Raw genomic sequence first — 16,723 nt, 5'->3', positions numbered from 1 at the left:
ATTAAGGAATGGGAATGCCTGACCAAGGACATTGAAGGTGGTCTGTCATGTGTTTCATTTCTCCTCCTTTGGTCCCTGGCCATCCCTTCCCAGTTTTGTCTTTTATTACTGGCTTATAGCAGTTGTTTCTGTATCCTTTGTATCCTTTGACAGATACAGGCCAATATTTGCAAATATTTTTCTCCCAGTCATGGTTTGCCTGTTTTCCTAATGTTTAACAAACTGAGTTAATCTTTAATTTTGATGAAATTCAATTTATCATTTTTACTTGAATAATAATTGAGTTCTCTAAGACAATTTTGCCTAATGCTAAGTTACAAAGTATATCTGTACATTTTAAACCTAGATTTTTTTAGCTCTTATGAAATAAAACTTTAAGAGAGTGAGCTAGCGAGAGATAACCAGAATGTACATAGAAAACAATGTAACAGAAAGGAATGTAGCTCTTATGATCCTTTGTACTTGTATGTTATCAGTTGTCATGTCTCCTCTCTCGTTCCTGATTTTGAGTCTTCTCTGTATTTTTCTTAGTTATTTTAGCTAAAGTTTGGAAATTGTATCATGTCACAAAAATTAATTTTGAGTTTCATTGATCTATTTGCTTTTCTACTCTCTATATCATTTATTTCTGTTCTGATCTTTGTTATTTCCTTCTAAAAGGGCAAAATATTAGTGACAATACAGAAAATATGAACAAGATTAATATACTGACCTAATGATATACTAATCAACTGTAAAAACCACATTATTTCTAGTGCACATAATACATTTACCATTCTAAATCATAATCTAGATCATAAAATAAAATCTTAACAAATTTCAAAAGATTGAACTCATATAAAAGTATATTTCTGGATACAGTGGAATTAAACTATAAATCACTTACAGCAATATAGCTTTTAAAATGCTCAAATATTTAGGAATTAAACAACACACTTATAAATAAACCATGAGTCAAAGAAGTCACAATGACAATTATAAAATAATTTGAATTGGAAATGAAAAACATATTTTGAATCGGTGACAAAAGATACACATCCAAACATGTGGTATGCAACTGAAATAGTTCTTAAATACAAATTATAACTTTAAATGATTATATTAGCAAAGAAGGAAGGAAGAAAATCAGTTCTCTAAATGTCAATTAAAAGAAGCTAGAAAAAGAATGGCAAATTAAACCCACGGAAGATCGACACAAGAAAATGATAAAGATAGGAACAGATATAAATACATGTAATCATAGAGGTTAGTAGAGTAAAGACCAAAAAGAAGCTTTTGGAAAAAATTAATAAAATTGACAAATCCTTTGCAAGATTGATTAAGAAAAAAAGAGACAGGCCAAGCACGGTGGCTCATGCCTGTAATCCCAGCACTTTGGGAGGTTGAGGCAGGCAGATCACCTCCCAGGTCAGGAGTTCGAGACCAGCCTAGCCAACATGGTGAAACCTTGTCTCCACTAAAAATACAGAAATTAGCTGGGCATGGTGGTGGGCATCTGCAATCCCAGCTACCTGGGAGGCTGAGGCAGGAAAATCTCTTAAACCCGGGAGGCAGAGGTTGCAGTGAGCCAAGATCATGCCACTGCACTCCAGCCACTCCTGCCTAGGTGACAGATTGAGACTCTGTATCAAAAAAAAAAAAAAAAAAAAAAAAGAAGGAAAGAAAAGAAGAGATAAAATACAAATAATTATAACAGATACATAGGCACTGCTATAGACTCTACTTATATTGAAAAGAAATATGAAGGTATTTTAACAATTTTATGGCAATACATATATATTCAGAGGAAATTGACACATTCATTGAAAAATATAACTCACTGAAACTGAACAAAAGACAGAAAACATGAATAGGTTTAGATCATGAGGAAATTAAATCTGAAATTAAAATCATTTCCCAACAGAAAACACCATGCCAAGATGGCTTCACTGGTGAATTTATCTAACATTAAAGTATAATTTTACACAAATTATTTTAGATAATGGGAGCATGAGAGCACATCACAGCTCATTTTAATGAGGCTTACATAACCTTGACACCAAAACCTAGCAAGTGCATTAAGGAGAGGAAAAAAGCCAGTATCTCTCATGAACATAGGTGCAAATGTGCTAAACAAACTATTAATAAATCCACTCCAATAATATATACACAAGAATAAATGTGATGAAATGGAGTTTATTCCATCAAAGTAAGGTTGATTTAATTTTTAAAAATCAATACATGTTATTTATAATATCACATGATCTCATTAAAAAGCATGTATCTAGTGGCATGACTATGTGTATTAAGACCTAAAATATAGTATCCTGATAGTTTACTACACACTTTAAAGGTGTTAACTTATTTCATTGTCCTCACAATTTTCATGAAATAGGAATCATTATTTTCTCCCAGCTGCAAATACATGGCTGAAACATAGAGTGTTTAAGTAACTGGCTCCAGATCATGTAGCAATTAAGTGACAGAGCTGTGAATCCAGTTTAGATAGGCCTGACTGGAGCACTTCATTATATTGTCTTTCAGGAGTCTATGCCTGTTCTAGTGGTCTCTGTATTTGGGTTGCTAACCAGTGCAATAAGGTAAGAAAAAAAGTAAAGCAATTGGGAAGAAATAAGTATTGCCATATTTTCAGCTTACAAGACTATGCACATACAAAATCCAGAAGAATCTACAAATTACTAGAGTTAAGAAATAAACTTATTGAAGTTACTAAACATCGTAAGACTACATACAAAACTTAACTGTATTTCTGTCTACAACAATAGAAAAGAAAAAAATATTAAAAATGTATTATTAAAATCCCTAAAACCACCAAAACAAGATATATAAGGTTTTTAAACTAAAAATGTCAAAACATAGCAGTAAAGTTAAATAAATTCTAGTTAAATGAAGAGATACACTATGAACATCGATTAGAGATTCAGTAGTAAGTTGTCAGTTCTGCATAAGTTGATTCGTCGAGTCAGTGTGGTCCCAATGGAAACCTCATCAGGTTTTTGCAGAAATTGAGAAGCTGTTTCTAATATTTATATGGAAATCTTGACTTGAAGAAGAACAAAGCTGGACTATAGTTACAATTATAAATATACGGTAATTAAAACAGGGTACTGTTTGACACAAGCATCAACAAATAGACTAGTAGAATAGACAGCCCAGAAACAGACAGACACACATACAGTTACCTAACTTACAAAAATGCACCACCCTAATTCAATGGAGGAAAAACGGTCTTTCCACAAATAGTGCTGTATCAAGTGGATACCTATTCTACCAGGAATAGATAGAATGTTTATTAATAAAACTATTAGAAAAAAATGGAAAAATATCTTCATGATTTCAAAATCATGAAAAATATCTTCATGGTTTCAAAATCATGAAAAATATCTTCATGATTTTGGGATGGGCAAAAATTTCTTAAACATGACACAAAAAGCACTAATTTTGGAAGAAAATATGAATAAAGACTTTCTCAAAATTAGGAAATTTTGTTCATCAAAATTCAACATTAGGAGCAAGTCAAAAACTAGCAAAATATTTGTAATACACATTAAAAAGGACATATTCAGAATGTAAAAATAACTTAAAAGTCAGTAAGAAAAATATTGGCTAAGTAATTTAAACAAAATACAAAAGATATGAATGGCTACTTCATAAAAGAAGATGCCCAAGTACCCAATCAGCAGATAAAAAGTGTTCAACCTTATTACATGTTGGGGAAATACAGATTAAAACCATGGGGAAATATCACTTTACATCCACAGTAATAATTAAAATTAAGAGAACTGAAAACACTGACTTTTTACAAGCACATAGAGCATCTAGGAATGCCACACATTGCTGGTAGGAGCATAAATTCATACAATCGCTTAGGAAAACTGGTAGTATCTACTGAAACTAAATACATGTTTTCCTCATCCTCTACCAGTTCCACTCCTGGATAGGTAGAGAAATCCGTGCACCATGTCCACCAGAAGACAAGTCCAGGAATGTTCGTGGGTTCTCTTCTTCATGGCCAAAAATTGGAAGACACTTAAGTGCCTATTAACAATAGAATGGATGAACTGAGGAATATTAATATAAGGGAACCCTACATGGCAATGAAAAGGATGAAATTTCTGTACATATGACATGAATGAATCTCACAGATTTAATTCTGAGTAAACAAGACATACAACATTACACACAGTATGATTCCAACTACACAATGTTTATAAACAGACAAAATTACTGTGCAGTCATGGAGGTCAGAATAGTATTTTCCTAGAAGTTAACACGAGGAGGACTTATAAAGGGGCTTTTAGGGAGTCAAAAACATCCCATTTCTTAATCTAGAAAGTGAGTATATAGGTATGTATGTGAGTGAGAATTTGTGAATCTGTTTGCTTGAGATTTGTTATTTATGTTCTTTACATGGTTTAATATCTCATTAAAAAGAAAACAGAGTTCATAAAGTTACAAAATAGATTTTATTAATACCTGAAACTTGTTAAAAAGCTATAGTATTAAACTGTGGTGATGTCATTAGGGGAGCCCCCTACCCAAAGAGAAAAAGGAAGGCTCAACAGAGCACAGGTGTTTGTTGTAAATGGAAAAATAAATCCATCTTATGTTCATATTGCAGCAAGTTAACACTACTGAAAGTATTGCAGCTTAGTTAAACTAGATAATTAACATAGGATGCAAAAGATAGAGTCTTGTGGTATATATTAAAAATATATTGTTATATAATTAGCATGAATACTACTGCTGCTACTAACTACTACTACTATTATTATTGCTTTGTTGGTGCTGTTAGTGATCATTTTTAGTGATTGCCACAAAAGGAACAATACTGGATAAGGGGAAATTGATATAATTTATCTTTTCAAGCAGACTGTGGGCCTGTGGGTTGCAGTAAAAAGACAAGGAGGGCCTGAGTGATGTGACCCTTCAGATAGGGAACTCGCAGAGGGCCAGATGGGAAGTGGAGCAGGGAACGTCATTCCACTTGCCATTTTTCAGTAACAATACACAGTCTTCATCAGAACCAGCATTGTTGGGCTCACCGGTGTTCCAGTTTGTGTAGGTCAGTCTATTTCCTATCAGATCCACAAACTGTCCTTCTGTGTTCTCATCAGTGATGCCCAGGAAGGCTTCCTCCTTGATGAGATTCTGGATGGCTCTGTTCTCTGCAGCATTCCTGGGGGTGGCCACAGAGGCCTGAAACTTGGCACACAGGGCCTTCACTTTGTCAAAGGTCATCATTTCACCATTGGTCAGGAAGAACTTGTTCCCAACTTGTCTGCCCAGAGAGAAGGTCAGCCCTAAAATGTGAAAAAGTGGGTGAAATTGGCTCATCCTTAATAGAAATACCAACTCAAGGTATTTCTCAAGAAAAGGTCTTCTAGAGTAGAGTTGCCAGATAAAATATAGTATGTCCAGTTAAACTTGAATTTCAGACAAACAATGAATATTTTAGTGTATCTCCTATGTAATTTTTCAGACATACTTATACTAAAAATGTTTTTAAGCTGAAATCCAATTTAACTGGTGCTTTGTCTTTTTCTTTGTTAAATATGGCAACCCAAATGTGAACAGACAGACTGGTACAAAGGCCTCTCTGTGCTTTCAGATCAGAATTCTAAAAGACATATAATTTGGACTTCCAAATTATAAATTATTAACTTGAGACCAAACAAAAAATGTCTGAAAATATTTGCCCCAGGCAGGTTAGACCCCATGTCCAGGTCTCAATACCAGTGCAACAAAGGGATTTAAGTCCCATTTTCAGTGAGCAATATCAGAGGGTAAAATATTAGGGTCTCTCTAGTTAGACTGACTTCCATCTATAAAGCACCCCTGTCATTTCTTAGCTTTGTGCATTTGAGCAAGTAATTTAACTTCCCTTTGCCTCCATTTCTACCAAAATGTTGTGAGAATTTCATGAGGTCAGAATGTGAGAAATGCCTGTCAGGGTACAGAAAATTATATGCATTCAATAAATATTTATTGCATTCTATAAATATTTGTTGCATTCTATTTTTCCCAAATTTCAAGCTGCCTGGAGAGTAAGAGAAAAAGCTTACACTTTTTGATATGAGCCATTTCTGTTTGCAGAGCTTTTCTTTCTGAGGCAGCCAGGCTACGATCACAATCTAGAAAATTAGAACAAAGTAAAGAAGCATTGTTGAGAAGGAGCCTCGGAACTGTCCATATACAAGGGAGTAGAGTATCTTTTTCAAATTGGAAAAAAAAGCTTATTTTACATTGATGTTTACACTTCAAAGGAAAATAAACAATACTTAAAAGTCAAAAGAATGAAAAATCTCTATTTTCATCCAACCCCAAACGTCACTCTTTGTCTGTTTACTGTATCCCAAAGTACACATACATATCACATGCACACATATACTCCCTGATTACCTAGCAATCCGTAGACCAGGTTCTTCACAGATTATTTCTTTCCAAACAAATTGTTGTATCAAAACTAAAAAGAAATCTCTTGAGGCATTACTCTATTATGACCTGGTGAAGAGTGACTAAAAAGATTACAGGGTTTTTGCCTTTGGAGAGGTTTTGCTTTTGTTGTCTTTTGTTTTGTTTTTGTTTTTCCCAGGTTTGTTCTGTTAGTCAGGAAACCTAGATTTTTGTGAGTTGCCCATTATCCAAGTGGGGAGGGCAAGAGCAAACCACTTGTTGTAGTAGATGGCAAAGATGGCCTCAATAGGGTATAGCTCCTCTCATGTAGACATGAGTCTATTTCACCACTCGTTGAATCTGGGCTGGGTGACTTGTTTTGACCAATACAGTCTGGCAGAAATGATAATGTGCTCTGAGTCTTCAAGAAGCCTAAAGCCTTTCTTATTTCTACTCTTGGGAATCCTGTAGTCACTGCTATGTGAACAAGCCCTGGCTTGCCTGTTGGATGATGAGAGACGTGGTTCAATTACCCTCATCACTGCCGCTAACATTCAAACAACAGCCAGACACATGATTGAGACTATTGGCCATCAGTTGACCACAGACATATATGAGTGAGCCCAACTTAAACCAGCAGACAAATCACATGGCTGACCCACAGACTTGTGATTTAAATTGACGGCCATGTTTTTAAGCTATTAAGCTTTGGCTTGGTTTCTTATGAAGTAAAAGATGACATACCATGGTTACATGCTTTTGTAAAAATAGAAATAATAAACCCACACTTAGATGGCCTATTTTTTTCCCTCTAGGACCAGGGCCTCACACTGAACTCTTTCAACTGATGGAGAACCCAGGCTCAGCTCCTACAGGGAGTGCCTGATGAGGGAGTTGTCTTGAAAAGTTTGTAAGTCTGTACTCAGGCACTTATAGGAATTCCCTAAGTCTCTAAGAATGAAGAGAGGGCTGAGGGCACTGGGTCAGAAAGCAAATTTGGATATCTTCCTTTGAAGGAACAGGAGAAGGGTCACATCAGGTACTCAAGGTCTCAGAACCCTGGGTGCACTCAGCTCAGACCTTGCTGTGGTCCTTACCTGGACTCTCTCCAGGGTCTCCTTTTTGGCCCTTTGGTCCTGGTGACCCAGAAGGCCCTGGATTTCCCGGAGGCCCCAACTTTCCAGGAGGGCCCTGTAAACCTCTGAGCCCTTGGCCTGTTGGAAGAAAAAGGAAATGTGACTTAATATCTATGTTCTTTCTCTTCAAGGGTTGGATGCCCAGTCCCTTCTCAGGAGAAAGGAGACCTTGACCCAGGACTGACCTTTCTGAGCACTGCTCTCAATAACTATATGGTATGCACCTGAGAGCAATAACTTAAGAAATAGAGTTGGCATATGGAGGTTACTGCAGGGAGGGTACAAAGTGAAAATTAACTGCATGTTTTTTACAAATAGTTGTGGTTCTCCTGTCCAGCCCACTGCTGCTGGATCTCCCTGTAAATAGGTTCCCCCAGTAAAACCTATGTTTGCTGGCTCCAGGTCTCTTCTTTGGCCCCTTGAACCTGGTGCCATCCCTATTGAAGTGAATAGGGGTCTGACATGACAATGACTATGACCCAGAGAAGAAAAATTCATCCTGTGTCCCACGCAATGGCCTGACCTGTGGGCCACTTTTCTGGGCAGGCAAGACAACTGTTAGTCACAAACTGCTGTGTGGAAGTCTGAGATGCCAGAGAATGAGAGCTGAATCTCTGTTTTGAGTTACAGTATAGTTGAGAAAAATATACTCAAATAGGACATCAGTCTCCTCATATCCCCAGGCAGTTTTCTCTGGAAGGTAAAGAATTGCAGAGACAGAACAGCCCAACCTGTACCTGGTTCCCCCTTTTCTCCCTTGGTGCCATCACGCCCATCTTTGCCTGGGAAGCCGTTGATGCCTGGCGAGTTACAGGCAATCACCGCAGGGCAGATCTTTTGGGAATCCTCACAGGTCACAGTTTCTGAGTAAGATGTTGCCACCACACACAGGAGAAGGAGAGGGAGTGATGGAAACAGGGACGTGGTCCTCCCCTTGGTGTGAGAAAAGTCAGGGAAGATTATCTCAGTTAATCAACACATATGTACTGAACATGCCCTCTGTTCTACAACCTGGGTGCACGCTATATAGAAATAGATGACCCATCCCTGGCCTCTAGTTGGGGATTTGCAAAAGTAAACATCCTTGTGACATTGTGTGACTAGTACTTTAACAAAGGTAGGCACTGTGATGAGCAGCGGGGATCCTAAGGAGGGGTTCTTCTGTGCCTAGGCCCCTGGTGTTGCTGCTGAAAGACTATAAACATGCTTTCCATGGCAGTGAGAACAAATGGGACTGTGCATTGCCAACTCGCTCATGCCCGTTAGCTTAGGGAATGAGAATGCGTGGAAACCCAGGTGTCTGTAGGAGCTTCCTCTTTCTCTTCACATCCCCTTTGAGTCCATCTGCCACCTGAATCCCATCTTTGTATCTGGGCAGCTGATTCCTCTCCAGGGCCTGTTAACTATCATTTACTCAGTGGCAGGCCCTAGGCTACAGGCTGGTGATCCAATGAGGAAGGTCTCAACCTCAGATCAACCTCAATCTTAGTCACCAACCCAGCCCAGAATTAACTCAAGTTTGCTTCCCCTTGGTGTTTTAGACAGGTTTGCCTGGATAAGCATTTTCTCTGGAAATTTCTTACTATGTTGGACCTGGCAGAGTGCTAAATCCCTCTCTACTTTCTGGCAGGAATTCCCCCTGTTCCGTGAGTCAAAACCACTGGCAATTAGACAACTTGCCTTGAATCCCCCTCCCATTTCTCAATCTTAACCTTTCATTTGTTCTTCAGAGCTTTCTTCCAGCTATTGCCCCACTAGGAATTCTCAGCAGTCCAGCCCCATAGGTCTAAGTCCTCGAGGCTCCCTTTGGAAACAAAGATAGTCTACACTGCAGATGAACAGGTAATTGAGGAAAGTCACAGGTGCTCCAGCAGAAGCAGAAAAAGAGACATCCTCAACCTGATTTCTGCTTTTCATCCCACTTCCCCCACCCCTAGAAAGACTCCTCCATACCTCCAGGGCCATGTCAACTCCCCAAACCCTTGATCCAGGAACCGAGATTTATTCACCAGAAATGACTTACTGGTGTTTCTGCAGAGCAGGGACTCAATGACAAGGACGCTGGCCCTCTAGCCTGGGGCTCTGGCAGATGCCTCAGATTGAGGGAGGAGGCTGGGCTCAGCAATGTAGGGCCCAATCAACCTTGTGAACAAGGATAGCCTGGGCCTGGCCTTCAACTCCAGATTAATAAACAACTTTTCTCAGGACTAGGAGAAATTTAGGAGCCTCCAGCACAGTGCTTGGCAGCTGTGTGCTTTAATACAGCAAAATTCCTCTTTCAATTGCCATCCATTTTGGGAAATCTCCTTGCTGAACTACCATAACTAGGTTCACCTGGTTAGTCATGTTGAGTTCCTTGTTTCCAACAGAAAAACAAAGATACTCACAAATGCATACACATGCTTATGCCCACCAACTACACACACAGACACGTGCATGCGTGCACACACCCATCCATGAAAGCATATAGACCTCTTGCTGCCATTAATGCATTAAGGTCATTACTGCGTCAGACTCCACTTGATGTCTCCATGCCTGGACCCCTTACGGGCATTGCCAGCTAGCTCTTTCTCTTCTATTCAAACATTCCAATTTCAGAGAAGTAAGTACCTTGATCACTTATTCTAAAATAGTCCTACCTAGCAGTCTCTATCCTCTTAGCCTGAATTATTTTCTCTCATACTACTTACACTTTATGATATTATAGTCATTGACTTTACTTTTCCATTTTTTCATTGTGGTAAAATAGACATACCATTTTGACCATTATTATTAAGCATACAACTCAGTAGCATTAAGTACATTAACATTGTTGTGCTATCATCACCACATCATGGGACGATTTTCATCATCCCAAACTGAAACTCTCAACTCATTAAACTAGAATTCTCCATTTACCCCTGTCCACAGCCACTGGTAACTTCTGTTTTACTTTCTGTCTCTCTGAATTCATCTATTCTGGGTACCTCATATATGTGAAATCATACAATAGCTCCTTTGTATCTGGCTTATTTAACTTAGCACAATGTCTTCAAGTTTCATCCTCATAACAAGAATTGTAAACTGTGTTAAAGACTTTGGGTTTCCTTCCAAGGGTCACTAGGGGAACTGCAATAGTGGAGAGATGATCACATTTGAATTTTGCAATGTGAATTTTGCACCTTTCTGGCTACGGTGTTGAGGGGAACAGGACTGGAGAAAAGCAGATTTAAAAGGAAGTGCTTGCCATGATCTAAGTAGCAGAAGACAGTGACCTGGGTCAGAGTAATCGCAGCTGGATTATGAAGGTGGGCACATTTGAGAAACAGGAGGTATTGATTGCACTTGAGAATTAGCTACAATAGTGAGCGATAATAAGAAGTTTTCATGGGCACACACATTTATGACTTGACTATCTAGGGGCCACTCAACTGAGATAAGAAGCAAAAGAACAGCACTTGGCAGTACAAGATCATCGGCATCATGAGTGTTAATGGCTTGAGCCATGTTCCTGTGGTTAATGGGGACAATCTAGAAGGGATGGGAGAATACTTTCATGAAGCATAGTTCATTTGATTCTCAACTACATTTCTAATGTAGCTTTCAGAAAAATGCCATGTAGCTTGGGGTGTTGGGGAGCTCATCATGGGAAGTTCAGAGGCTGTGGGGCCATGTGGTGGGGATACTGTGGAGGCCTCCAAACACCAAAAGAAATATGAGTAAGATACACTGCCAGGTCCCTTCCAATTGAAGTCTTCTTGGCTTGTGGAGGGACTGGCTTCCTTATTTCCTGCTGACCTGTCCCCTGTGCCTGGAAAATTTCTGGGTTGGTATAGAACCACATGCCTAAAGCCATCAGTGGATATCAGGAGATCCAGGGCCTAAAGAACACAGCAGATTACTTGTTTCTCTTCTTATTCTTTAGCAGCCAGAGCTTCCCCCTGCTCCTGCTCCAGTGGCAGAAGGTGGGGTGAGGTAGTTGACTCCAGGTCACTGGTGGTGCTGGCTTTAATCACAGTGCTTGCTTTCATTGTTTACCTAGTCCAGAGGTCAGGAAACTGCCCTCCAGACCCTGAAATGTCCTAGAACTGGGTTCAGAGGGTGGGAGGATCTGAGGGAAAGTCAATTTAGCAGCTGAGCCACAGATTGGAATGTCGCCCAGTTACATCCTGCTCTCCAGAAGGCCTTTCCCAACAGGAGAGGTTCCTCTCCACATACTGCAGCCTGAATATCTCTCTCCACATCAATGCCCACTCTGCACTCCATCCCATACATAAGGCCACTGTGTGCATTTGTTCTGGACTTTAAAACTCTTCCCAACACTGCTTCCACTCTGGCAGCACCACAAGAAGTCCACCTCACCCCAACAGGCTGCAGAGACAACTGCCTCTCTGATCTGCAGGGGGACTGCCTGGTGCCCTACATCCCCTTTTTTGTAGACTAGGGTGAAATCCCAGCTCTCCCACTTCCCAACAGTGTGACCTTAGTCAAGTTCCCACTGCCTTCACGTCCTCAGTTTCCTTGTCTGGGAAAGAGGGCACCGCTGCCTTGGCCGCGGAGTGGTGTATCCTTAACTGGTCCACACTCAGAGTGCATGGCACATGGCTCACCACGACAGCCTGCTTAAGAAAGGCCTTCATTCCCTCCAGGGTGACTGTTCAAGAGTCTGCTCAGTGTGGGAAGCAGCATTCTTGGGTGGCTTCATGTGGGAGGCATGGTTTGAGATTCGGAATCAGAAGGCTTGGTTTTGACTCATAAATGTGAGCTTAGACCCCATATTCTGGCTGAACCTCAGTTTTATACCTTTCAAATCAGATTTTGAACCCCATTCCCTTTCCCACAGGGATGCTGTGAGTAGGACACTAGGAATGAGAATGTTACTGCTCTCCAAGTGAGGACCACCAGGAATATGCTTATAGTCAGATAAAATAGATTTATTATTTTTAGTTTTTGGGTTTTTTTTTTTTTTCCTATTTGTTTCAACAGGGATATTGAGCACAATGCTGTAACCTAGGGTTTCTCAGTAACAGAGTGTCGGGAGGGGATTTCTATATGACTTGGTTTTGTGTTAGGTGGTTTTGGGGGAAGGGTTTAAGAAGGAGGAATCTCTTCTGGATAGGGTGCTGTCCATAAGCTGGGCAATTCTGATTGTGCATCTTTTATTTAGGAGATGAGTAGAACAGAGCAAGGTGAAGCTGTATTTTGTCAAAGAGTGGCCAATGTTTATCTTAAGCAGGAGAGGGGCATGTTTTTTGTTCTTGTGGTTCACAGAGAAACCTTCTGTCTGTATGAAGGCATGATTTTGGAATGATCTGGGGTCTTACAACAGAGTAATTTTGTTGTACACCGGTATTCTGTGGAAGTGTTCATGGTCAGCAGGGAATACCATGGTCTGGCCATGAGAGACAGGCTGTGAGAGACAGCTGACAGCTGTAGGCTGCTTTCTTGTTGTCAGCAATGTCCTTTGTAACTCTAAGGCCTGACCTTTCTATGCTTTTCATCCTGTACTGTCCTGTGTTCCAGTCCCGCTGTTTTTTCTTTGCTTGTTTTTGCTCATGAACTCTCTGAGAACGTGTAAATGTTATAGGCCTTCTTTTTAACCAACACAAATACACAGAACCACAGCATCTGGCAAGGACTACCTTAGCCCCCTATAGCAATGTTGTGGGTGGTCTGAGGGTATCATATCTGCCCATGTGATAGAGACATGCTTATCTGTGACATGGCCTTGAACACGGGGTGGCTGCAGTGAAGGGAAGCTTAGAAGTTAAGATAGCAAAGACCTGCTCTTTTGCCGCAGAAATCAGAACACATGTGGCTCACAGAGTCTCCTCAGACATTCCTTGCTCTCATTCTTCCTCCTGCCCCTTCACTCCCAGGACTGGTATATTCCTTCCACCAGTGTCCTCACTCTGGCACAGTTGCTGTCTAAAAAAAGACCCAAGAATTTCCTGGTGGGTGACCCTCATTTACAGGTTTCTGGAACCAGTGACACTTCTTGTCCAGGCCCTTTCTCTGCCTCTGCTTTGATTCACTGGGCGACCCAGAGCAGCATGTGGCAGAGGTGACCAGACAGGTTACACCCCCAAAGGAGGTTTCTCACTGCTGCGATAAGGAGAGGGCTGAGAGGGGCACGGTCAGCACAATGGAAAGATAAGAACCAGAAGCACACGCTACTGGCTGCAACATTGTTGGAAAGGAATACCAGTAATTTAAAATAAGTATAATCAATATCCATAGAGAAATCAGTGAAGATACTGCCCGTATGACACAGGCAAGAGGCAGTAGGAAAACAGCGAAGTAGAAATATTAACATGGACATTAGTCATTGGAATAATAAACACGATAGAAAGTGCAAACCACCAGGGTGGATATTGCTGAAGAACACACCAAGGAACTGGGGGAGCAGAGCAAAGGACTCTTGCAGGATTGGGAAACTGGAGAAATGGAAGTCAAGGGGTTAGAAATGGGAGATTCGGAGTATTAAAGACAAACGAGCAAAGCTTTCTGACACACAAAACGGAGTTGGAGAGATGGTACTCCTGCATCTAAACCAACCCAGTCACACAGATACCAGCAAGGAGGAGTGGAAGAGACAGAGATGGCAGCTCCCCAGGCCTGAAACGGGGAACACAGGGAGGATACCACAGAGAGGTGCTCACATTTTGAGGATCACCGAAAGCCATGGCTCAGTGAGTGCTTGGGCTCTAACCAATTAGATAACCAAACTCCCTTCTCCATGACAGTTAAAAATCTAGGTATTTACGGCAGTATCAGAAATGTAGGGAGTTGGGCAGAAACACTCTTCTTCCCAACACCATCTCACTTGATTCTTGTGATCAGCTGCATATAACAGCCAAGCCTAGGTACAACAGGGAAAAATCATAAGTGACCCCAAAGAGCCTCCAATATAATGAGGCATGATAGATAGCAGGCACCCTTCCTGCTCTTTTGTAACTTCCTGGGACCAGACACAGAAAGCTCAGCTGTAGATTAATGATAGATTAATTGCGTTATTAACAGATTAATTGCATCATTAGTTTACCTAATATCCCACACTGTACACTCGGACAAAAATTCACCCTCTACGCATCCAGGTGTGTGCGTGTGCATGCCCTTGTGTACACATACTTGTGTATGTGTGTGTGTGGTGGGGGGAGTATCTGAATGTGAGTCTGTACCATTTCTTAAAGTCTGTCTCCCCACCTGTAACTAAATGAGCTCACCTGTAGCTTTGCGAGGATGAAAAGGTTTAGCACTCTGGAGCCAATCAGGAAACAGACATCACACAGTGTTCTAAACAGGGGTAGTTTAATATAAATAATTAGCAAACCCTGATTAAAAAGTAACCATAGAATGTAAGGCATTCTCTATGGTTCAGACTTCATTGGAGAAAGGGTAGTTGAACCCACTGGGTGGCTGTGCTGGTTTTTTGAACCAGAGCTTCTCTGCAGTTCTGGGACAAGCAGGCATCAGCCCTCCTCCGGAGCACAGGTGGGCCAGGCAAGCCGCAGGTGGTGGCTGCAGTGGTCGCGCAGCGCTAGTGGGGCGCAGGTGCAGCAGACGGCCCGGAGCGCGGCGACCCTGTCGGGAGGGCCACTGCTGCCCTAAGATTGCGGGAGACACACCTAGGGGAAGAGGGACGAGCAGAGGCAGCACAACAGAGGTGCAGGCAGGAAGCTTCGGTCCCGGTGTCCCTGCTGCAAGGGCTGCAGTGGGTTGGTGGCGAGGTCAGGGCGCGACTGCAAGCTCCCGGATTCGCGGCCATACTGTGCGTTCCAACCACGGTGCCTCCAGATGTTCTCATCCGCCAGGCCGACCCCGGAGAGGGCCTCCCGAAACTGTGGGAGCCCCCTTTTTCTTGCCATGTCTCTCTAGCGCCCTCTACTGAAAATGCTTTGCATCGTGCTCACTCGAAAAACGCTGAAAGGAATTCTGTGGTTTATCACAGAGCATGTTTCGAAGGGTAAATTGGGAGCTGAGAGTCCTTTGATGCCCTGGCACAGTAGGCGTGTCCACATCGTCGTGCACGGTAAGTCCACAGGCCCTGTGTGCTCCCCCTGTCTGTAGATGTATCATCAAGAGTCCCTCGAGCCCGGCCTCACTGGAGAGCTGAGCAGCAAAGGAAGGCAGAGGGGTGTGCCTTGCCGGCTCTGGGCCCCGAGGCTTGAGGCTGGGCTCCCTGTTTCTTCCTTCCCTCCTTTCCTCTTTCCCTCCTTCCTTTCTTCCTTGCTTCTCCCTCCTTCCCTCCCTGCCTCCCTCCTTCTGTCCTTTCCTCCTCCCTTCCCTGCCTCCCTCCTCCCCTTCTCCTCTTCTCCCCTCTCTCCCTGCTTCCCTCCTCCCATCCCTGTCTCCCTTGTCCACTCCCTGCTTCCCTCCTCCCCTCTACCCTCCTCCCCTCCTCCCCTCCCTCTTCCCCTCCTCCCCTCCCTCTTCCCCTCCTCCCCTCCCTCTTCCCCTCCTTCCCTCCCTCTTCCCCTCCTTCCCTCCCTCTTCCCCTCCTTCCCTCCCTCCCCAGGCACAACACATTGGCTCCCAGCCCAGCGCAGCTTTAAGAGACCCACTTACTTCAGAGGAACCCAACCATTCCCACAACCACTTCTCCAGAATAGGAAGATGGAGTTACAGGTGAATCTGTCCTGGACAGAAAAGTAGAGATCCTGGAGGAGAGTGAGTTGAACTGATTGAGAATGAACTGCCTATTGAATTGGAGGTGGGGGGACGGTCGGGGAGGGTTGAGGAAGACCTTCTCTACCAGAAGGGTCAAGGCAAGGCTGGTTCCACAGGGCTGGCTGGGCTACAGACTAGCTGCCTTTCCCCTCTGCATACAGTTGGGTACCCAGCCGCCAGACCCCACAAGTGAGGGGGTCAGGAAGGCATCACGGACAGATGTGCACATATCTCGTTTTCATTCCACTCCATCCTGACCTGAGGATTGTGACTTAGACAAATACCCTCATCTTGTTGAGCCTCAGTTATTCAGCTGTAAATGGGAGGAAGGAGAGCATTTAGTAATGGTAAATATGTAAGAGTGCTAATCGGGAAGCTCTACCCACTGAGAAAACAAGAAAAAAATTCTTGTCCCCGAAAGAGGACTAAGACGGATTGCTTTCTGAGATAGGTGCGGACATGCAGACCTAGAATAACGAGGTCAGACTCACCAGGAAATACTTGTCCCCAAGTTGACTCCCCTGTTTAAACAGTCATAGAAT

The 16,723-nt window shown here is 42.2% G+C and overlaps 1 protein-coding gene across 1 annotated transcript; it reads right to left on the bottom strand.

Moving 5' to 3' along the window:
• Nucleotides 1–2,159: 2,159 nt before the first annotated feature.
• Nucleotides 2,160–9,566, bottom strand: MBL2 (mannose binding lectin 2). The gene is made up of 5 exons (XM_010381598.2): nucleotides 9,486–9,566; nucleotides 8,270–8,465; nucleotides 7,494–7,610; nucleotides 6,066–6,134; nucleotides 2,160–5,303 (listed from the first exon to the last, which is right to left on the bottom strand). The coding sequence occupies exons 1-5, from the start codon at nucleotides 9,495–9,497 to the stop codon at nucleotides 4,930–4,932; spliced, it is 768 nt and encodes a 255-aa protein (XP_010379900.1). The 5' UTR covers nucleotides 9,498–9,566; the 3' UTR covers nucleotides 2,160–4,929.
• Nucleotides 9,567–16,723: the final 7,157 nt, after the last annotated feature.

Source organism: Rhinopithecus roxellana, chromosome 11 (genome assembly GCF_007565055.1).
Source record: "Rhinopithecus roxellana isolate Shanxi Qingling chromosome 11, ASM756505v1, whole genome shotgun sequence".
Lineage (NCBI taxonomy): Eukaryota > Metazoa > Chordata > Mammalia > Primates > Cercopithecidae > Rhinopithecus > Rhinopithecus roxellana.
This window is presented reverse-complemented; position numbering and strand designations above follow the sequence as displayed.

Coding starts and splice junctions, on each gene's coding strand:
- MBL2 (XM_010381598.2), bottom strand. Junction 6,135..7,493: donor AGACCCTGGAGAGAGTCCAG/GTAAGGACCACA, acceptor CTAATTTTCTAG/ATTGTGATCGTAGCCTGGCT. Junction 5,304..6,065: donor AATGGCTCATATCAAAAAGT/GTAAGCTTTTTC, acceptor TTCACATTTTAG/GGCTGACCTTCTCTCTGGGC.